The sequence below is a fragment of the Oratosquilla oratoria genome, chromosome 8, assembly GCF_046742065.1.
Source record: "Oratosquilla oratoria isolate Oo_2021 chromosome 8, ASM4674206v1, whole genome shotgun sequence".
NCBI lineage: Eukaryota > Metazoa > Arthropoda > Malacostraca > Stomatopoda > Squillidae > Oratosquilla > Oratosquilla oratoria.
In genome coordinates, this window is record NC_134784.1 from 15,958,376 (window position 1) to 15,982,261 (window position 23,886).

Consider the following 23,886-nt stretch of genomic DNA (forward strand, 5'->3'; position numbering starts at 1 on the left):
TTTGTATTTTTGTTGATGAGTTTGTCTCAGGTTCCTTTCTTTTTCTCTCCAGATGGTCATGATGGCTGAAATTGCAAAGCAGCTTAAAGCAAAATTTGCTCCTCCATGCCTCAGCAAAGCCTCAAAATGGGAGCGAAGAGTAACATTCAGTCTGCTAGAGATGTGCTTAGGGAACATGGTGTAAGAGGGGTCTACTGGGTCCAAACTTCCTCTCCCACCTGGGACAAAGGCAATTGCTGTCCAACACAGACCTCCTGGCACAAATCTATCCTCATCATCCCTTCCGCTCACCTTCATCCTCTCCCCCCCTCCCCACCTCCTCCCTCTTCCCCACCTCCTCCTCCTCTTCCCCCTCCCTCCTCCTCCTCTCCCTCTCTCCTCCTCCTCTCCCCTCCCTCCTCCTCCTCCACCTCCCTCCTCCTCCTCTTCCCCCTCCTCCTCTTCCTCCTCCTCCTCCTCCTCCTCCTCCTCCTCCTCCTCCTCCTCCCTCTGAAGAGATTTGTGGAGAAGCCCATGGACTAATGCTGACAGCTAAGGTATTACTAGCTTCCTGTCAGAGATATTCAAGGCAACATCAGAGCGGAAAATTAGAAATGTGGATATTAAAAAAATATGGGGCCATTCTGATTTATGTTAAATTTTTGGAGGTTCAAGCAGAATTTGAGTAGGTTGACAATACTTTCAAAATTGTGAAAATGAGTCGAGCATTTCATGCTTCAGGCATTCTATGTAACAGTTCTTTTTTAACTTTAATAATAGAATATTTCCATTTCAGCCAGGATTGTACTTGCCCTCAGCATTGTTCTTGTGTGGAATGACGGGAACGGGGAAAACTTTTATAACAAAATCAGTACTATCAACACTTGAAGTGACTGTAAGTCACGTGGACTGTGTTGAGTTCTACTCCTCAAGGATGTTGTATGAAACGGTCTTGAATCAACTTGCAGGTAAGGTCTATTATAAAAAAGCAAAAATGCTTTATCTATATGTATACAGTACCAAGGGTTTTTCTCTCTTATAAGGGAGATAGCAAAGTCAAAATTATTTGAACCTATATTATTAGTCCCTTCAATACTTGTATGTATTCTACATATAGTACCAAAAGATTTTGGAGTTAAATTCTTTTATATAGGGTGGCTTTTATCCTTTAATTCTGGCAACCATAAGGCTAATTCATTCATCCATATGCATTTGGTGAAGAAGAATTTTATCCTGTTTTGAGTAACTCCATCCATACATAATGATACTTATCATTTTATACTGGTTGCTGATAAAAAATGTCTTCTTTTCTATAGCACTCCCTCATGAGTATTTACCTAATTGTAACATACAGGAAAGTAGCAACACTCATTGGGTCCCGTCTCCTCCTTTCCAATTTATCATATCTATATTTAGTGACAGTTGCCAGCTGCTGTTGGGTTGTGGGTTTCCAATCACTGAAACTTGAGGCAGCAATTATTGCTATTATCATATATTATGTATGTATGTATATAGTACATACATACATATACCAAAGGCTTTTCCCCCCTTAAGGGGACCCCTGCCCCCATATTTAAAAAAAATTCTATTTTTTTTTTATTGCATAAATACATAGTAGGGATCTTGCTCTAAATGCTGGTAAAGTGTTTTTATCGTACCGCCATTTTTAAAGGGTTTAAAGGGCCTACCCTCCCTCCCCCCGGCAGCCACATGCTGCGCACGACCATTGTTTACATACGTTTTGACCATATTTTACCCTATTTTTTTGCGTTTGGTACACTCATAAAGTTTTCTCTTACGTCCGGCATGCACGTGAGTATGTGGTGTAAGTTCAGCCTGCACGATTGGCAGTGGCCTGAGTCTTACAAAGTAAAGGACATGTACACATTAGCTTCCCGCATTCACTAATTTGCCGTGTGAAATTCGCATCTATTTTTCAGTGAAGAGATATTTGAAGATATTAGCCATGCCTAAGCTATCCAAACAAAAGGCACACTTGCAGAAGATAAGAACGTCTACATTAGCAACTCAAGGGGAGAAAGAAAGAACCCCAGCATCAACTTTGTTATCACCACCTCTGCCACCACCACTAGTACTCCCTCCAGCAGCTCTCTCCCTTCCATCTACATCCACATCCTCAGAACCTGATCCTCTGTCCTCTAAACCTATATCAGACAAGTTGTCTCTACGCAAACAACTGTTTGCTAACAAGTGGCTACAAGGATGTCTCCTTGTTGCAACACCTTGGGTTTAGAGTCTCAAACCTCACAGTGATGTCCCTGATGCAGCAAGAGCCTGTTCTAACACCAGAAAGGAAACCCAAGAAAAGAAAGAGAGCTGAATCCCAGCAATCAGACTACCTTGCTGGGTCATTCTAGACCAAGAACTCAAACTTTGCGACAAAGAGTGAGGTGGCGGCTTATGAGACCCTCACTGTAGGAAGGTACAAAGTGCCTGAGTTACTTGAAATATGCAAAATCATCATGAAAATACAATGGAACCTGTTTTCAATGGGTCTTAGGAGGTCCAATGTAAAATTTAGTCAAACTAAGGAAAAAAAAAACTTTAACACTCATTTCTGAAAAATGTAAGTTTTTGATATTCAAAGTCTATCTCCTCCCTCAATTTTCCACCAATTTTTGCATATGAGGTCTCTATTAATAGCTAGATAAATGACAAAAAATAAAATAGAGAGTTTTTTTGCATATGTTAAATAATTTTTTTTAATAATGTGTCAAAGTCAAAATTTTGCTTTTTTTCGATAATCTTTTTATATTTTTTTTCCTCAGCGTTAAACAAAGATATTAAAAAAAGCTCTCTATTTTGTTTTTTTATATATGTAGAAGACTCTTTTGCTGTAAAATGAAAGACATCAAATATAAATTGTAAGAGGAGATAGGATTTGAAAGAAGCCCAAATATACGGCATTTTTCATGTTTTTTTATTAAAAAATAAAAAACTACTCGTCAGATCTGAATAAAACTCATGCTGTGAAGGTTTCCTCAGACCTATATATCACACAGAAAAAATCAGCAAGATCCTTCAGAAAAAAAGATTTTGGGCAGGGGGTCCCCTTAAACAAGGGGTAGCCAAAAAGAAAAAGGCATAGAAACCACTCCCACCCATTCCATTCCCTACATATTCCACTCCCCTCCACCCTCCTCCCTCCCTCTTATCTTGGCACCTCCTGGATGACGGTTCATCCCTGCATCCTGTCCACTGCCCTGGGTCAGAAGCAGTGTTGCAAGAGACAGCACATCCACAGCAAGGCTGCTTCATTAATTCGGCAACCCCCCTTTCCGTCCCCTCATGCAGAAAAGGAGAAGACTGGGAGAAATCCCTTCGGGCTGCGTCAAATTTGTTCTCATACATACTTCCTCACCCCCCATCCCCCATCCCCCACCCACTCACCCCTCATGCATCAAAGCATCATCCATACACAACCCTTCTCCATTCACCCCTATCTTCTGTCCTCTCCCATCCTTCCTTAACAGGCATTCCTCTTTTTTGTAATGCCCCTTTCACCCCATCCATCCATCTCATCCTAGGACGCCCCCTCATATCCACTCCTTCCACCTCTGCGTTCCACACCTCTTTTACTAATCTTTCTTCACTCATTCTTTCCATGTGTCCAAACCATCCAATACTCTTTCATCAACCCTATCTCCCAACTCCCTTTCACCCCTGTTCTCCTCCTCACTTACTCATTTCTCTCTCTATCTAGCCTAGTAACCCCTATCATATTTCTCAGATCATTTCATCTCAAACACATTCAAACTCCTTCTCTCTTCCTCTCTTATGTTCCATGTTTCTGCCCCATGCAGTGATGTTGGCACAATCACTCCTTCATATAACCTCCTCTTAGCATCCATTCCTAGATGTCTATTTCTCATTACATTTTTTAATCCACCAAGGCATTTACTCACTTCCTACAATCTACATTCTACCTCCACCCTCACTCCTCCCTTTCCTGCCACCCAAGTATCTAAATCTATCCACTTCCCCCAGTCTCTCACCCTTAATGCTCACTTCAGCCTACTGTCACTCTCTCCCCTTGTACATCTCATCACATTACTTTTGCCCACATATATCTTCAGCTTCCTTCTTTCACACACCTTCTCAAACTCTGTCACTAACTTCCAGAGTTGTCAAGTGCAGTGTTGTCAACAAACAACAACTGGCTTTTTTCCCACTTTTCTTCATTTTCTTTAACCATCTCCAACCCCTGACCCACCACCCTTGCATTTACCTCTCGCACCACCCCATTCATGTATAGATTGAACAGCCAGGGTGACATAACACATCCCTGACAAAGTCCCACCTTTACCTCAAACCATTCACTCTCTCCATTTCTAATCCTGACACAAGCTCTACTACTCTCATAAAAACTCTTGACCACTCTTAACAGCTTTCCTCCTATCCCATATATCTGCAGTACCTCCCACAGTGCCTTCCTGTCTACTCTGTTGTAAGTCTTTTCCAGATCCATAAAAGCCCAAAAAACATCCTTACCTTTTCCTATAGCTTTCTAACATATCTGTCTTACCACAAAAATCTGATCCTGAAATCACACTGTTCCTCACCAATTACTCCCTCTGTTCCTCTCATAATCCTCTCAATCAAGACCCTCCCATAAGTCTTCCCAACTACACTCAACAAGCTGATCCCTCTGAAACTACTACACTGACACTTATCCCCCTTTCCCTTGTAAAGCAGAACTATATAGGCACGCCTCCATTTTTCCAGCACTATGCCCTCTCTTAAACAAACAATAAATAACCTCACCAGCCAATCCACCATAACTATACCTCCTTTCTTCAGACATTCTGCATGGCATCCATCCAACCCAGGTGCCTTACCTGCTCTCATAATCTTAACAGGTGCTTTCACTTCATCTTTCTCTATTTCTCCTCCATTTTCCTCACTCATCACTCTCATTTTCTTAGCGCTTCCCACTGCAACTACCTTTCCCTCTCTATCTTCCTTCACATTTAGCAGCTCCCTAAAATACTCTGCCCACCTTCCTCTCACTGCCTTCTCTTCCATTATCATCTCTCCATCTGTACCTTTTACCTTTTCTTCTCTACTTGATTCGCCTCCTCTTCCTCTTTTAATTTCTTTCCAAAACATCTTTTTATTACTTTCAAAATTTTCTGTCATACTCTTACCCCATTTCACATCTGCTCTCCTCTTTGCTTCCTTTATCTTATGCTCAACTTCCCTTCTCTTTACTTTGTACCTTTCATATGATTCCATTGTCCTAATTTGTAGCCAATCTATGAATGCCTGCTTCTTCTCTTCTACACCCTTTTTTGCTTCCTTATCCCACCACTCACTACCCTTCCTTCTATTTCCTCCCGCTCTTCTCACTACCAGGCCCATATGCACTTACAAAAACCCACATCTCCCTTCCCAGCTTCACCTTCATCCACATCAACCTTGATGAAACCTCCTTCCACTCCACTACATGCTTACTTATCTTTTCACTTACTAGTATAGCCACCCCTTCTCTCCCTCATCCCCTCTTCACTCCTGAGAACCTCCCAACTACACTCCCAAACTCACACTTGCCCATCCCTTTCATTTTAGTTTCACTCAAAGCCAGCAGATCCCTCTTTCTTCTCACAAACATACTGCCTATCTCTTCCCTTTTACTCTCATCTGTACCACATCCACGCACATTAAAAAACCCAAACCTTAGGGTACTGGTAGTAGGACTCCTAATCCCATCCCATTTTTTGTTGCCTCGTATGACTCAAGTGGAAAGACTTGGTGGTAGCATTCTTTTTTCCCACCACAGGGTAGGCAAAAAAAGGAAATTAATATTCAGAGAAATGGTACAGGGCAATAACAAGGGGTTGGGGGACAGCATAACGGAGGGACAGTTGTAGTATAAAAGTGTCATTATTTCTCTATGAACAGAGTTTTCCTCTATCACAGACAAAATGATGTGTGGTTCTGGTCGGTAGGCGTGCCACATATAGACCCTAAAGTATGAACTGCATGCTCCTTAGCCATAATAACATGCAGCCAATACCCCAGACGGGTATAAAGTATATAGTGTATATATGTATATATATATATAGTGTATATATGTATATATATATATATATATATATATATATATATATATATATGTATATATATATATATATATTATAATATATACATACATACATATACCAAGGCTTCTTCCCCCTTACAAGGGAGGTAGCCAAAAAGAAAAAGGCATAAAATCATTCCCACCCATTCCATCAATGAATACATTCCCTACCCCTCCACCCTCCCTCTTATCTGAGCACCTCCTGAATGACGGGTCATCCCTGCACCTTGTCCACTGCCCTGGGTCAGAAGCAGTGTCGCAAGACACAGCACATCCACAGCAAGGCCGCTTCATTAAATCAGCGACCCCCTCCTCCGTCCCCCCATTGCTTAAAATGAGAGGACGGGGAGAAATCCCTTCGGGCTGCGTCAAATTTTGCTCACACATACTACCTCACCCCCCATCCCCCCGCCCATTCCACCTCATGCAATCACAACATCATCCATATACAACCATTCTCCATTCACCCGTCTTCTGTCCTCTCCCGTCCTTCCTCAACTGACATTCCCCTCTTCCCCAAAGCCCCATTCACCCCATCTATCCACCTCATCCTAGGACGTCCCCTCATGTTCACTTCCTCCACATCTGCCTTCCACACCTCTTTTACTAGTCTTTCTTCACTCATTCTTTCCATGTGTCCAAACCGTCCTAATATTCTTTCATCAACCCTATCTCCCAGATCCTTTTCCACCCCTGTTCTCCTCCTCACCTCCTCATTTCTCACTCTATCTAGCCTAGTAACCCCCATCATACTTCTCAGACACCTCATCTCAAACACATTCAAACTCCTTCTCTCTTCTTCTCTTATGTTCCATGTTTCTGCCCCATACAGTGCTGTTGGCACAATCACTCCTTCATAGAGTCTCCTCTTAGCATCCATTCCCAAATGTCTATTCCTCATTACACTCTTTAATCCAGCAGGGCATTTACTCGCTTCTCTCAATCTACATTCTATCTCCACTTTCACCACACCTTTCCCTGCCACATTTGCACCCAAGTATCTAAAACTATCCACTTCCTCCAGTTGCTCTCCCTTAATGCTCACTTCCAGTCTACTGCCACTTTCACCCCTTGTATATCTCATCACCTTACTTTTACCCACATTTATCTTTAGCTTTCTTCTATCACATACTCTCCCAAACTCTGCCACCAACTTCCTCAATCCCTCCTCCGATCCTGCCACAAGCGCAGTGTCGTCCACAAACAACAGCTGGCTCACCTCCCACTTTTCTCCATTTTCTTTAACCATCTCCAATCCCTTGCGCACTACCCTTGCATTTACCTCTCGCACCACCCCATCCATATATATATATATTTATATATATATATATATATATACATATATATATATATATATATATATATATATGTATATATACATTATATATATATAATATATATATATATATACACATACATATACCAAGGCTCTTTCCCCCTTACCAGGGAGGTAGCCAAAAAGGAAAAGGCATAAAATCATTCCCACCCATTCCATCCCTGAAAACACTCCACTCCCCTCCACCCTCCCTCCCATCTTAGCACCTCCTAGATGACGGGTCATCCCTGCACCCTGTCCACTGCCCTGGGTCAGAAGCAGTGTCACAAGACACAGTACATCCACAGCAAGGCCACTTCATTAAATCGGCGACCCCCCCTCTCCGTCCCCCCATATAAAGGAGGGGACGAGGAGAAATCCCTTCGGGCTGCGTCAAAATTTTGCTCACACACACTACCTCACCCCCCATCCCCCCGTCCATTCCACCTCATGCATCACAACATCTTCCATATACAACCATTCTCCATTCACCCCTGTCTTCTGTCCTCTCCCGTCCTTCCTCAACAGACATTCCCCTCTTCCCCAAAGCCCCCTTCACCCCATCTATCCATCTCATCCTAGGACGTCCCCTCATGTTCACTCCCTCCACATCTGCCTTCCATACCTCCTTTACTAGTCTTTCTTCACTCATTCTTTCCATGTGTCCAAACCATCCTAATACTCTTTCATCAACCCTATCTCCCAACTCCCTTTCCACCCACTGTTCTCCTCCTCACCTCCTCATTTCTCACTCTATCTAGCCTAGTAACCCCCATCATACTTCTCAGACACCTCATCTCAAACACATTCAAGCTCCTTCTCTCTTCCTCTCTTATGTTCCATGTTTCTGCTCCATACAGTGCTGTTGGCACAATCACTCCTTCATACAGTCTCCTCTTAGCATCCATTCCTCAGCCAGGGTGACATAACGCATCCCTGATGAAGTCCCACCTTTACCTCAAACCACTCACTCTCTACATTTCTAATCCTGACACAAGCTCTACTACTCTCATAAAAACTCTTGACAGCTCCGAGAAGCTTTCCTCCTATCCCGTATATCCGCATAACCTCCCACAGTGCCTTTCTGTCTACCCTGTCGTAAGCCTTTTCCAGATCCATAAAGGCCCAAAAAACATCCTTCCCCTTTCCTATAGCTTTCTCACATATCTGTCTTACCACAAAAATCTGATCTACACAACCTCTACCTGTCCTAAATCCACACTGTTCCTCACCAATTACTCCCTCTGTTCCTCTCCTATTCCTCTCAATCAAGATCCTCCCATAAGCCTTCCCAACTACACTTAACAAGCTAATCCCTCTGAAACTACTACATTCACACTTGTCCCCTTTTCCCTTGTAAAGTGGAACTATACAAGCACTCCTCCAGTCCTCCGGCACTCTACCCTCTCTCCAGCAAACATTAAATAACCTCACCAACCAGTCCACCATCACTGTACCTCCTTTTTTAAGACATTCTGCATGGCATCCATCCAGACCAGGTGCCTTACCTGCTTTCATCATCTTAACTGCTGCCTTCACTTCATCCTTCCTTATTTCTCCTCCATTTTCCTCACTCATCACAGTCATTTTCTTAGCATTTCCCACTGCAGCTATCTTTCCCTCCCTATCCTCCTCCACATTTAGCAACTACCTAAAATATTCTGCCCATCTTCCCCTTACTACCTTCTCCTCCATTATCATCTCTCCATCTGCACCTTTTACCTTTTCTTCTCTACTTGATTCACCTTCTCTTCCTCTCTTAATTTCTTTCCAAAACATCTTTTTGTTACTTTCAAAATTTTCTGTCATACTCTTACCCCATTTTACATCTGCTCTCCTCTTTGCCTCCTTTACCTTTTTCTTCACTTCTCTTTTCTTTACTTTGTACGCCTCATATGACTCCCTCGTCCTATTTTGTAACCAATCTGTGAAAGCTTGTTTCTTCTCTTCTACAACCTTCTTCATTTTCTCATCCCACCATTCACTACCCTTCCTTCTATTTCCTCCTGTCCTTCTTGTTCCACACACCATCTTTGGACACTTTGTGACTCCCTCCTTGAACCATCCCCATTCCTCCTCCACACCTACCTCTACTCTATCCTTCACTTCCTCCCACTCCTCCTTCAGCTTCTTCTTGTACTCCTTCTCCTTTTCCTCTTCATTTAAAGAGTTCACTCTAAGCACCTCCCTACCTTTTGTCCCTTTCCTCTTCCTCCATCTGTCCTCCACTCTCAACTTACCTTCCACCAGAAAATGATCTGATATTCCCCCACCCTCTCCCCTTAGCACAAGTACATCCTTAACTCTTCCTATCATAATCCTATTTACCACTACATAGTCCATTAAAGCTCTACCTACCACCCTTCCCTCCACCACCCTCTCCCATGTGTACTTATGCTTGACTCTCTAGACACATTTCCAACATCAACTCTCCACTACGATTTTTTCCTGGAACTCCACATTTCCCAACCATTCCATCAACTGCATCATTTCCTACCCTAGCATTAAGGTCTCCTAGTACTATTACATTTACACTTCTCCCTAAACCCTCTATGCACTCATTTAAATCTATCCAAAAGGCCTCCCTTTCTTCTACACTCATCTCACTGCCAGGCCCATATGCACTTACAAAAACCCACATCTCCTTTCCCAGTTTCACCTTCATCCACATTATCCTTGAGGAAACCTCCTTCAACTCCACTACACGTTTACCTATCTCTTCACTTACTAGTATAGCCACCCCTTCCCTCCCTCACCCTCTCTTCACTCCTGATAACCTCCCACTTACACTCCCAAACTTACACTCGCCCTTCCCTTTCAGCTTAGTTTCACTCAAAGCCAACACATCCATCTTTCTTCTCACAAACATACTACCTATCTCTTCCCTTTTACTCTCATCTGTACCACATCCACACACATTAAAAGACCCAAACCTTAGGGTGCTGGTCCGAGAACTTCCAGACCCTCTTATGCCTTTGCTTTTACTTTTAGGAATGTGCCCTGTGGGGCTACAAGGAGAAGGATGCCTAGTCCCAATTCCCGTCCCTTTCTTCTCGCCTCTTACGATGCAAGTGGAAATACTTGGTGGCAGTATTCTTTTCCCCCACCACAGGGAATTCCCCCACCACAGAAAAAGAATACTCAGAGAAATGGTACAGGACAGCAACAAGGGGTTGGGGGACAGCATAACGGAGGGACAGTCGTAGTATAAAAGTGTCATCATTTCTCTATGAACAGAGTTTTCCTCTATCATAGACAAAATGATGTGTGGCTCTGGTCCATAGTGGTGCCCCATATAGACCGTAAAGTATCAACTGCATGCTACTTTGCCACAATAACAATACAGCCAATACTCCAGACGGGTGTACATAGTGTATATACATATATATATATATATATATATATATATATATATATATATATATATATATATATATATATATATATATATATATACACTTCCCTGTGGTGGGGGAAAAGAATACTGCTACCAAGTATTTCCACTTGGATCGTAAGAGGCGAGAAGAAAGGGACAGGGAGTGGGACTAGGCATCCTTCTCCTTGTAGCCCCACAGGGGACATTCCTAAAAGAAAAAGCAAAGGCATAAGAGGGTCTGGGAGTTTTCCGACCAGCACCCTAAGGTTTGGGTCTTTTAATGTGTGTGGATGTGGTACAGATGAGAGTAAAAGTGAAGAGATAGGTAGTATGTTTGTGAGAAGAAAGATAGATGTGTTGGCTTTGAGTGAAACTAAGCTGAAAGGGAAGGGCGAGTGTAAGTTTGGGAGTGTAAGTGGGAGGTTATTAGGAGTGAAGAAAGGGTGAGGGAGAGAAGGGGTGGCTATATTAGTAAGTGAAAAGATAGGTAAATGTGTAGTGGAGTGGAAGGAGGTTTCCTCAAGGATAATGTGGATGAAGGTGAAACTGGGAAAGGAGATGTAGGTTTTTGTAAGTGCATATAGGCCTGGCAGTGAGATGAGTGTAGAAGAAAGGGAGGCTTTTTGGAAAGATTCAAATGAGTGCATAGAGGATTTAGGGAGAAATATGAGTGTAATAGTCCTGGGAGACCTTAATGCTAGGGTAGGAAATGATGCAGTTGATGGAATGGTTGGGAAATGTGGAGTTCCAGGAAAGAATCGTAATGGAGAGTTGATGGTGGAAATGTGTCTAGAGAGTTGATGATAGCAAATACAGTGTTTTGGAGAAAGTCAAGCATAAGTACACATGGGAGAGGGTGGTGGAGGGAAGGGTGGTAGGTAGAGTGTTAATGGACTATGTAGTGGTAAATAGGATTGTGATAGGAAGAGTTAAGGATTTACTTGTGCTAAGGGGAGAGGGTGGGAGAATATCAGATCATTTTTTGGTGGAAGGGAAGTTGAGAGTGGAGGATAGATGGAGGAAGAGGAAAGGGACAAAAGGTAGGGAGGTGCTTAGAGTGAACTCTCTAAATGAAAAGGAAAAGGAGGAGTACAAGAAGAAGCTGAAGGAGGAGTGGGAGGGAGTGAAGGATAGAGTAGAGGTAGGTGTGGAGGAGGAATGGGGATGGTTCAAGGAGGGAGTCACAAAGTGTGCAAAGATGGTGTGTGGAACAAGAAGGACAGGAGGAAATAGAAGAAAGGGTAGTGAATGGTGGGATGAGGAAACAAAGAAGGTTGTAGAAGAGAAGAAGCGAGCTTTCACAGATTGGTTACAAAATAGGACGAGGGAGTCATATGAGAGGTACAAAGAAAAGAAAAGAGAAGTAAAGAAAAAGGTAAAGGAGGCAAAGAGAGAGCAGATGTAAAATGGGGTAAGAGTATGACAGAAAATTTTGAAAGTAATAAAAAGATGTTTTGGAAAGAAATTAAGAGAGGAAGAGGAGGCGAATCAAGTGGAGAAGAAAAGGTAAAAGGTGCAGATGGAGAGATGATAATAGAAGAGAAGGCAGTAAGGGGAAGATGGGCAGAATATTTTAGGGAGTTGCTAAATGTGAAGGAGGATAGGGAGGGAAAGATAGCTGCAGTGGATAATGCTAAGAAAATGACTGTGATGAGTGAGGAAAATGGAGGAGAGGGGAAATAAGGAAGGATGAAGTGAAGGCAGCAGTTAAGATGATGAAAGCAGGTAAGGCACCTGGTCTGGATGGATGCCATGCAGAATGTCTTAAAAAAGGAGGTACAGTGATGGTGGACTGGCTGGTGAGGTTATTTAATGTTTGCTAGAGAGAGGGTAGAGTGCCGGAGGACTGGAGGAGTGCCTGTCTTGTTCCACTTTACAAGGGAAAAGGGGACAAGTGTGAATGTAGTAGTTTCAGAGGGATTAGCTTGTTAAGTGTAGTTGGGAAGGCTTATGGGAGGATCTTGATTGAGAGGATTAGGGGAGGAACAGAGGGAGTAATTGGTGAGGAACAGTGTGGATTTAGATCGGGTAGAGGTTGTGTAGATCAGATTTTTGTGGTAAGACAGATATGTGAGAAAGCTATAGGAAAGGTGAAGGATGTTTTTTGGGCCTTTATGGATCTGGAAAAGGCTTATGACAGGGTAGACAGAAAGGCACTGTGGGAGGTTTTGCAGATATACGGGATAGGAGGAAAGCTTCTCGGAGCTGTCAAGAGTTTTTATGAGAGTAGTAGAGCTTGTCAGGATTAGAAATGGAGAGAGTGAGTGGTTTGAGGTAAAGGTGGGACTTCGTCAAGGATGCGTTATGTCGCCCTAGCTGTTCAACTTATACATGGGTGGGGTAGTGCGAGAGGTAAAAGCAAGGGTTGTGGGTCAGGGATTGGAGATGGTTAAAGAAAATGGAGAAATGTGGGAGGTGAGCCAGCTGTTGTTTGCAAACGACACTGTGCTTGTGGGAGGATTGGAAGAGGGATTGAGGAAGTTGGTGAGAGTTTGGGAATGTGTGTGATAGAAGAAAGCTGAAGATAAATGTGGGTAAAAGTAAAGTGATGAGATGTGCAAGGGGTGAAAGTGGCAGTATCCTGGATGTGAGCATTTAGGGAGAGCGACTGGAGGAAGTGGATAGTTTTAGATACTTGGGTGCAAATGTGGCAGGAAAAGGTGGAGTGAAGGTGGAGGTAGAATGTAGATTGAGAGAAGTGAGTAAATGCCTTGGTGGATTAAAAAGTGTAATGAGGAATAGACATTTGGGAATGGATGCTAAGAGGAGACTGTATGAAGGAGTGATTGTGCCAACAGCACTGTATGGGGCAGAAACATGGAACATAAGAGAGGAAGAGAGAAGGAGCTTGAATGTGTTTGAGATGAGGTGTCTGAGAAGTATGATGGGGGTTACTAGGCTAGATAGAGTGAGAAATGAGGAGGTGAGGAGGAGAACAGGGGTGGAAAGGGAGTTGGGAGATAGGGTTGATGAAAGAGTATTAGGATGGTTTGGACACATAGAAAGAATGAGTGAAGAAAGACTAGTAAACGAGGTGTGGAAGGCAGATGTGGAGGGAGTGAATATGAAGGGACGTCCTAGGATGAGGTGGATGGATAGGGAGAGGAGAGAAGATAGGGGTGAATGGAGAATGGTTGTATATGGATGATGATGTGATGCATGAGGTGGAATGGGCGGGGGAATGGGGGGTGAGGTAGTATGCGTGAGCAAATTGTAACGCAGGCCGAAGGGATTTCTCCCCGTCTTCTCCTTTTATGCATGGGGGGACGGAGAGAGGGAGGCGCCAATTTAATGAAGCGGCCTCGTGAGCTTTGTAAATTATTTTAGTGTTTTCGTTTAGTGTTTGTCTGGTGATGTTGGTTTTGTGTTCTTATATCATGTGTGTTTTGATGGCGCCATTCTGGATGTGGTATGTGAGTCTTTTGGAGAGGGTCTCCAAAAGACTCACATACCACCTCCAGAATGGCGTCATCAAAACAAACATGTGAAAAGAACACAAAACCACCATCACCAGACAAACACTAAACGAAAACACTAAAATAATTTACAAAGCTCACGACCCCCATCGCCTTAAGATGGCCGAAGCAGTGAACATTTACATCGAAAAACCTTCCATTAACATACAACTTATGCCCACAACCACACTCCCAAGCAGTAGACGCACATAACACAAACAATAACACCCATTTCCACAATATACAAGAAAGTTGCTACTTCCACGTACGCAGCGCTACGGATCACGGCTATAGGCAATGACCTCTCCCAGTGTTCGGCCAATGTACGGCCTGTATATAAACCTATGTAATCACCAAACATTGTAACTCCCTCCCTGAGGATGACCGAGTAAGGTCGAAATACGTATTGGAGAAATTAAAAAAGAGAAAACCGCACCAAATGTCTTTTGGACACCTCAGCTATTTGGAACCAACACAGAAACTTGTTGCACGAGACAAATTAAAGCTTCAGTATAAGCTCAACAACGCCATTGTCGCTGTAGACTTCTTGAAATTATATATATATATGTATATATATACAGTCGAACCTCGAAAGCCTGGACTAATTGGGGGAAAGGGCGGTCCGGTCATCGAAAATGTCTCCTACCACCCGTAGATTTTCGTAGCGGTATACGTATAGGTAATGTATGATATGGCATAGAAACACATAAGAATAATACTCTAACACTGTAATAACAACAATACTGTAATAATAATACTTTAATACTAATAATTCTGTAATAATAACTTTAATAGAGGCATGTAAATGTACTTACATACAGTGTACTGTACTGTATTTTTTATTACGTACACTGTAAATATCGGAAGGCATGCACGCGGGACAGTGGTGGCGGTCAGGGTTGCCGTGTTTTCTACACTGCCATGTAGAATGGGAGTGTTGCCATAGCGGGGCATACATTTTTCTTGGGAGTATGCAGACTTTCATAGCAAGATATACTTGTCAATCTTTGACAAAATGTTGGTTCTAGTTTTTTTGTTTTGTTTATTCTTGAATGTATATAAGGCCCCCATGCCCTAACATATTCAGTAATATATATATATATATATATATATATATATATATATATATATATATATATATATATATATATATATATATATATATATATACAGTATATATGTATTTTATATTATTATCGCTAAAATAAAGCTGAAACTTTAGCGTAGAATTTTATCTACACGGTAAAAACGTATCTTTTGGGATATGATATTTTATAAGTAACACAATTACCAATAAAAGTAATATTTGGTGTACCATTTATTATTTGATAACTAGTTCTATGATTTTTAAACAAAAGTTTGAGTTTTTGAATGTTTTTAACAGCCAGCTGATATGTAGAAAAAAATTCCTCATGTCCTTGTGCAGTTGCCACATGCCGCTATTTTACTACGTTTTGGTACAAAATTCTACGAAACGGCAGTCCTGGTGCTTAAAGAAAGCTGGAACTTTAGCGTAGAATTTTTTTCTACACCGTAAAAACGCATCTTTTGGGGTATGATATTTTATGAGTAACACAATTACCAATACAAGTCATATTTTGATGTACCATTTATTATTTGATAACTAGTTCTATGATTTTTAAACAAAAGTTTGAGTTTTTGAATGTTTTTAACAGCCCGCTATGTAGAAAAATTTTCCTCATGTCCTTGTGCAGTTGCCACATGCCGCTATTTTACTACGTTTTGGTACAAAATTCTACGAAACGGCAGCCCTGGTGGCGGCTTGACTGGGCCGGGTTTGAGTACACGTGTACGGCCATCGCTGCCACCTACCGGACAAACAGGGAACTTTGCTTGAAAAGTCCGCCCTTTGTTCATTTCGACCGGTCATACGAGGGTCTGGGCATTCGGGGTCCGGGCTTTCGAGGTTCGACTGTATAGATATATATATATAGATAGATATATATATATATAGTATATAGTGTGTATAGAGCAATGGGTGGGAGTGGGGCATGCCCAAGCTGCTTGCCTCACTTATATGGGAAAAGAGGCCTTTGTTATATTGATAGATATGTACTGAAGAACTGAGATTGTTTACTGATTTTTCTTTAGTTATCACATTGTAAATTCTTCTAAGAAGAATAGCTAAGAAGAATAAGTGTTATACCAATATATATTACTTACTAAATTTTTCTTTGCTGTTGACATTGTATTCTTTGTTTCAGGTGCAAAACTCACTAAGGAGAATAGGTATTGTGGCTATGCATCTTGTGATAATATGGGTGACTTTGTGAAACACATTCAAGACATTGGTGCTAGAGACAAGAACAGCAGAATGGCAATTGTAAATATATAAATAACATATTTTGTAGTTAAATGAGATTTTGCTGTTTAAACTTACACAATATAATCTGACATACAACTTTCTTTCCACCCACACACTGCCTTACTTCCTCATTTCTCACTCCATTAATCCTTGTAACCATGACCATATCTCTTAAACATTTCATCCTTAACATATAAAGGCTTGTCCTTTCTGCCTACATTCAGTGTCATGAGCACAATCATCCTTTTGTACTCACTTCTCTTTGGCTTAATTTTTATATACCTATTATTCATGCCATTTTTCATTCTCCCAAGCCACTTACTTGCTTCCCTTACTCTATAATCTATTTCCACTACCACTCCTCCATTCCCTGGTACATGTGATGTTAAATACTTAAAACTCTACTTTTTCCAGTTTTTCTCTTTTAAGACTTACCTCCAACTCTCTACCACCCTCTCCCCTAGTACATCTCATCACCTTTTGCCCTCATTTATTTTCAGCTGTCTCCTTTTACTCGTACATAGACTCACAAACTCCACCTCTAGCTGCCTTAAATCTTTCTTTGGCTCAGCTACAAGTGTAGCCTCATCCCCAAACAACAGCTAGCTCATTTTTCATTTCTTTCCATGCCCATTTGTGGAATGGGTGAAGGGTGGGTATATGCCTTGGCTACCCCTCCCACTCTCATAAGGGTGAGAAGACCTTTTGTTATATGCATGTATTATTATAGTGTTTGGTTTATTGTCTTTGTGAACCTTGTGAGCCACACTAATTTTAAAGTCCAGTCCAAGATATCTTTTTTATGGAGGTTATGTAACAGTTCTTCTCTTGCTTAAGTTTGAGGCATGTAGTGTGTAAATGTGTTGTGTGGAAAGAGTAGGGGATTTATTGAGAACTGAAGTAAGTTTTTGGTATTGGAAAATTATAAGACAAAGTGTACTGTGGACTCCGTCTGTGGTAATATTTATTGTAATTATTTATAGGTAATGGAGCAAAGTGATAGACTTAGAGATTGTGATGCCAACATATTGCCAGGACTATGTCGTCTCCAGGAGCTTTCTGGTGTAAACATTTGTATCATATTTACCTCCATGCTGCCCTTTGATAAATTTCGACCCAGTACAGGTGTCTTGGACCCTATTACAATTCACTTTCCACAGTATAGTAAAGGTATGGTTATTTTGTTTTGTTTTTTGATATACATTTATTTGTGATGATTATGTGCTTTTGTTCATTGCTGATGCAGTAACTATCATATTTTCCTTAATTTGCAGATGAACTGGTGCAGATTTTTATGCTTGAATGTCCAGCTGAACATTCGGAAGCATTTTACCACAATTATGTCAGCTTACTTCTCAGTGTATTTTACTTAGCCACAAAAAATTTACAGGAGTTAAGGCATTTGGTAAGAACATCATATACTGATTTGTTTCTCTTATTTTCAATGTGCCCCATGTTCAGTTACACATAATTTTATCCATAACTTGATACTACAGATCCAGATGAACTTTCCCAAGTATTGTGAGCCAGTGTTACGAGGGGAAGTAGAAACCCATGATGTAAGACGGCTTTGGCGTGGTATTGAACCACACTTAAAGAAAGCACTCAGCACTGTCTATCTACGCCAAGTCTCTAGGTGTGTGATGAAGATCCTCTTGTATTCATAAGGATTTGTATTGTTGCATTTATTGTGTGTCAATCTTATAAAGACATTCTTAAATGCTTGAAATAAATTATGTTACAGTGCACAGTTTGAGAAGATGCAACAGCTTATTGAATATCACTCAGGAGAAAAAAGCACAGTACAGTCCTCTGGAACAACCAAAGTAAGTTTTAAAGGTATAACAAGGTGTTGGTCTGAAAAACTATGTTGTAGAAATATTTGAGGTTAAAAGGCACTGCACAAAATGGTAGGTAAAATAATGTAGTCTGAATTATGGCAAAAGTGACATACACTATTTCATATACTTAAATTGGTTTTGCAATCACTTGCAGTTTTTGTAAGATATTTGATTGATCTTTGTGGCACATAGGTGGAGCTCCCATTTTACTCAAAATTTCTTCTTGTGTCTGCATACTTGGCATCCTATAACCCAGCACGTACAGATCGAAGATTCTTCCTCAAGAACCATGGAAAACAACGGAAAACCCAAGCAGCAATTAAGGCAAGTTCTGAAAAAGTGTGCATGAGTTCTTGAAATATTGCTGAAATTTGTTTTTATTTTACTTCAATTTTTTATACATAAACTTGAAACCATTTATGATTGTTCTAAGCCATTTGGTATTTATTTACCTAGTTGTATTTACCTAGTTGTATCTTATGGGAAGGGGAGCTGTGCTCATGGTGTCCCATCTCTGTATCTTGGCATGTCTAATTTGTCCTTAAATTTGTGTATTGTTTTTGCACACATTATTATTTCATCTAGTGTGTTCCATACATCCACTACTCTATGGGGAAAGCTGTTCTTTTTCAGATCTCTTCCATAACTGTCCTTTATGAGCTTTCTTCCATGTCCTCTTGTGTTTCTCTTATCCCAATTTAGTAAATCTTCTCTATCCAGGACTTCTATATCTTTCATAATTCTGTAGATGGTCAACAAGTCACCTCTTTCTCTTTGTAATTCTAGTTTTGTCTGTCTTCATATGACAGTTTTGATAGTGTTTGGCCATCTTGATATGTGTGTGTGTGTGTGTATTTACCTAGTTGTATTATACAGGAAGGGGAGCTATGTATGTATGGTTTCTGAAAAAAAAAAATATATAATATATATATCTATATATATTTATATATATATATATATATATATATATATATATATATATATATATATATATATCTATATATATATTTTTTTTCAGATCTCTTCCATAACTATCCTTTTTGAGTTACTTTTCATGTCCTCTTGTTTTTCTCTTATCCTACTTTAATAAGTCTTCTCTGTCAAGGACTTCCATGCCTTTCATGATTCTGTAAATGACCAAAAGATCTCTTTCTCTTCTTTGTTCCAGGGTTGATAGTTCCAGTTTAGACTTTCTTTGTTCGTGTGTCAATTTTGAATGTGTTGGTGCTACCTTTGTTGTTTCTCTTTGGATTCTTTCTAATTTCATTATAAACTTTTTTGTGCTGGGTGTCCATAGTGTCGCAGCATACTCCAATCTTGGTCTTATCAGTGTGACTAACATTTTTTTTACCATTACTTCATCCAGGTAATTAAAAGCCACCTCTATTGACCTTAGTAAATTGTAGGTTTCTCCAACTATTTTGTTTATATGCTTGTCTGGTGACATGTCTTTGTTCATAATTATTCCTAGGTCCTTTTGGAGCTGACTTTTTTACTTCCTTTGTACCAATTTTATATTGTCCTGATTTTCTTTTTTTACTTTTTCCAAACTATTACACTACATTTCTTGATGTTGAAGTTCACTTCCCACTTTTGGCTCCATTCCCAGACTTTGTCCAGGTCACTCTGCACTGATTCAGTCTTGTTCTGCACTTTTTCTGGGGGTATTGGCTGCATATCATTGTGGCAAAATAGCATGCAGTTGATACTTTAGGGTCTATATGGGGCGCCCCTACGGACCAGAGCCACACATAATTTTGTCTGTGATAGAGGAAAACTCTGTTCATAGAGAAATGATGACACTTTTATACTATGACTGTCCCTCCGTTATGCTGTCCCCCAACCCCTTGTTACTGTCCTGTACAATTTCTCTGAATATTTATTTCTTTTTTCACCAACCTACACTGTAGTGGGGGAAAAGAATACTGCCACTAAGTACTTCCACTTGGATTGTAAGAGGTGAGAAAAAAGGGACAGGGATTGGGACCAGCTATCCTTCTCCCTGTATCCCCACAGGGGACATTCCTACAAAAAGTAAAGGCATAAGAGGGTCTAGGAGTTTTTCGACCAGCACCCTAAGGTTTGGGTCTTTTAATGTGTGTGGATGTGGTACAGATGAGAGTAAAAGGGAAGAGATAGGTAGTATGTTTGTGAGAAGAAAGATGGATGTGTTGGCTTTGAGTGAAACTAAGCTGAAAGGGAAGGGCGAGTGTAAGTTTGGGAGTTTAAGTGGGAGGTTATCAGGAGTGAAGAGAGGGCGAGGGAGGGAAGGGGTGGCTATACTAGTAAGTGAAGAGATAGGTAAATGTGTAGTGGAGTGGAAGGAGGTTTCCTCAAGGATAATGTGGATGAAGGTGAAACTGGGAAAGGAGATGTGGGTTTTTGTAAGTGCATACGGGCCTGGCAGTGAGAAGAGTGTAGAAGAAAAGGAGGCTTTTTGGATAGTTTTAAATGAGTGCATAGAGGGATTAGGGAGAAATGTCAGTGTAATAGTACTGGGAGACCTTAATGCTAGGGTAGGAAATGATCCAATTGATGGAGTGGCTGGGAAATGTGGAGTTCCAGGAAAGAATCTTAGTGGAGAGTTGATGGTGGAGATGTGTCTAGAAAGAGAGTTGATGATAGCAAATACAGTGTTTCGGAAGAAAGTCAAGCATAAGTACACATGGGAGAGGGTGGTGGATGGAAGGGTGGTAGATAGAGTGCTAATGGATTATGTAGTGGTAGATAGGAGTATGATAGGAAGAGTTAAGGATGTACATGTGCTAAGGGGAGAGGGTGGGGGAATATGAGATAATTTTTTGGTGGAAGGTAAGTTGAGAGTGGAGGATAGATGGAGAAAGAGGAAAAGGACAAAAGGTAGGGAGGTTCTTAGAGTGAACTCTCTAAATGAAAAGGAAAAGGAGAAAGAGTACAAGAAGAAGCTGAGGGAGGTGTGGGAGGGAGTGAAGGATAGAGTAGAGCTAGGAGTGGAGGAGGAAGGGGGATGGTTCAAGGAGGGAGTCACAAAGTGTGCAAAGATGGTGTGTGGAACAAGAAGGACAGGAGGAAATAGAAGGAAGGGTAGTGAATGGTGGGATGAGGAAACAAAGAAGGTTGTAGAAGAAAAGAAACAAGCTTTCACAGATTGGTTACAAAATAGGATGAGGGAGTCATATGAGAGGTACAAAGAAAAGAAAAGAGAAGTAAATCAAAAGGTAATTGAGACAAAGAGGAGAGCAGATATGAAATGGGATAAGAGTATGACAGAAAATTTTGAAAGTAATAAAAAGATGTTTTGGAAAGAAATTAAGAGAGGAAGAGGAGGCAAATCAAGTAGAGAAGAAAAGGTAAAAGGTGCAGATGGAGAGATGATAATGGAAGAGAAGGCAGTAAGGGGAAGATGGGCAGAATATTTTAGGGAGTTGCTAAATGTGAAGGAGGATAGGGAGGGAAAGATAGCTGCAGTGGGAAATGCTAAGAAAATGAGAGGGATGAGTGAGGAAAATGGAGGAGAAATAAGGAAGGATGAAGTGAAGGAAGTTGTTAAGATGATGAAAGGCACCTGGTCTGGATGGAGATACAGTGATGGTGGACTGGCTGGTGAAGCTATTTGATGTTTGCTGGAGAGAGGGTAGAGTGCCGGAGGCCTGGAGGAGTGCCTGTATAGTTCCACTTTACAAGGGAAAAGGGGACAAGTGTGAATGTAGTAGTTTCAGAGGGATTAGCTTGTTAAGTGTAGTTGGGAAGGCTTATGGGAGGATCTTGATTGAGAGGATTAGGAGAGGAACAGAGGGAGTAATTGGTGAGGAACAGTGTGGTTTTAGGACAGGTAAGGGATGTGTAGATCAGATTTTTGTGGTAAGACAGATATGTGAGAAAGCTATAGGAAAAGGTAAGGATGTTTTTTTGGCTTTTATGGATCTGGAAAAGGCTTACGACAGGGTAGACAGAAAGGCACTGTGTGAGGTACTGCAGATATATGGGATAGGAGAAAGCTGTTAACCACTTCAGTACGGGACTTAAATCTCACGGGCAGCAGCCAATGCCAGCCGTATGACGTAATGTAATAATATTCGCATCATAAAATATAGTCACCGCTTATATCGATCGTTCTCTCTTTCACCCGCGAATTTTGAAAACCACAGAGAATGGGATTCAGGGCACATTTGGGAGAATGTAAAAACACAGGGGCGACTACAATAAATAAAATCAAGACGCCGATATGGCAGCGTCGCGAATCCACTTGCTCCTCATGACGCCTACGTGTGCGGCACCGTATGGAAGGGGTTAAGAGCAATCAAGAGTTTTTACGAGAGTAGTAGAGCTTGTGTTAGGATTAGAAATGGAGAGAGTGAGTGGTTTGAGGTAAAGGTGGGACTTCATCAGGGGTGTGTTATGTTGCCCTGGCTGTTCAATTTATACATGGATGGGGTGGTGCGAGAGGTGAATGCAAGGGTAGTGGGTCAGAGGTTGGAGATGATTAAAGAAAATGGAGAAAAATGGGAGGTGAGCCAGTTGTTGTTTGCTGATGACACTGCACTTGTAGCAGGATCAGAGGAGGGATTGAGGATGTTAGTGACAGAGTTTGAGAAGGTGTGTGAAAGAAGGAAGCTGAAGATAAATGTGGGTAAAAGTAAGGTGATGAGATGTACAAGGGGAGACTGACAGCAGGAGGCTGGAAGTGAGCATCAAGGGTGAAATACTGGATGAAGTGGATAGTTTTAGATACCTGGGTGCAAATGTGGAAGGAAAGGGAGGAGTGGGGATGGAGGTAGAATGTAGATTGAGAGAAGCGAGTAAATGCCTTAGTGGATTGAAAGGTATAATGAGAAATAGACATCTGTGAATGGATACTAAGAGGAGGTTATATGAAGGAGTGATTGTGCCAACAGCATTGTATGGGGCAGAAACATGGATCATGAGAGAGAAAGAGAGAAGGAGTTTGAATGTGTGTGAGATGAAATGTCTGAGAAGTATGATAGGGGTTACTAGGCTGGATAGAGTGAGAAATGAGGAGGTGAGGAGGAGAACAAGGTTGGAAAGGGAACTGGGAGATAGGATGGATGAAAGAGTATTAGGATGGTTTGGACACATGGAAAGAATGAGTGAAGAAAGATCAGTAAAAGAAGTGTGGAAGGCAGAGGTGGAAGGAGTGAATATGAGGGGGGCATCCTAGGATGAGATGGATGGATGGGATGAAAGGGGCATTACAAAAGAGAGGAATGTGTGTAGAGGAAGGACAGGAGAGGACAGAAGATAGGGGTGAATGGAAAGGGGTTGAGTATAGATGATGCTGTGATGCATGAGTGGGAGTGGGTGGGGGATGGGGGTGAAGAAGTATGTATGAGAAAAACATTTGACACAGCCCGAAGGGATTTCTCCCCGTCTCCTCCGTTTCTGCATGGGGGGGACAGAGAGGGGGGGGTCACCGAATTTATGAAGTGGCCTTGGTGTGGATGTGCTGTGTCTTGTGACACTGCTTCTGACCCAGGGCAGTGGACAGGATGCA

General features: G+C 41.4%; 1 protein-coding gene across 1 annotated transcript in view; it reads left to right on the forward strand.

Moving 5' to 3' along the window:
- Positions 1-775: 775 nt before the first annotated feature.
- The window catches only part of Orc5 (origin recognition complex subunit 5), a gene marked incomplete at its 5' end in the record, with an annotated part of 32,740 nt that continues 9,629 nt past the window's right edge, over positions 776-23,886 (forward strand). The window contains 7 exon segments of the mRNA XM_076188932.1: positions 776-947; positions 16,454-16,572; positions 17,538-17,724; positions 17,829-17,959; positions 18,051-18,190; positions 18,299-18,380; positions 18,588-18,719. Coding sequence (XP_076045047.1) covers positions 815-947; positions 16,454-16,572; positions 17,538-17,724; positions 17,829-17,959; positions 18,051-18,190; positions 18,299-18,380; positions 18,588-18,719 — 924 coding nt within the window.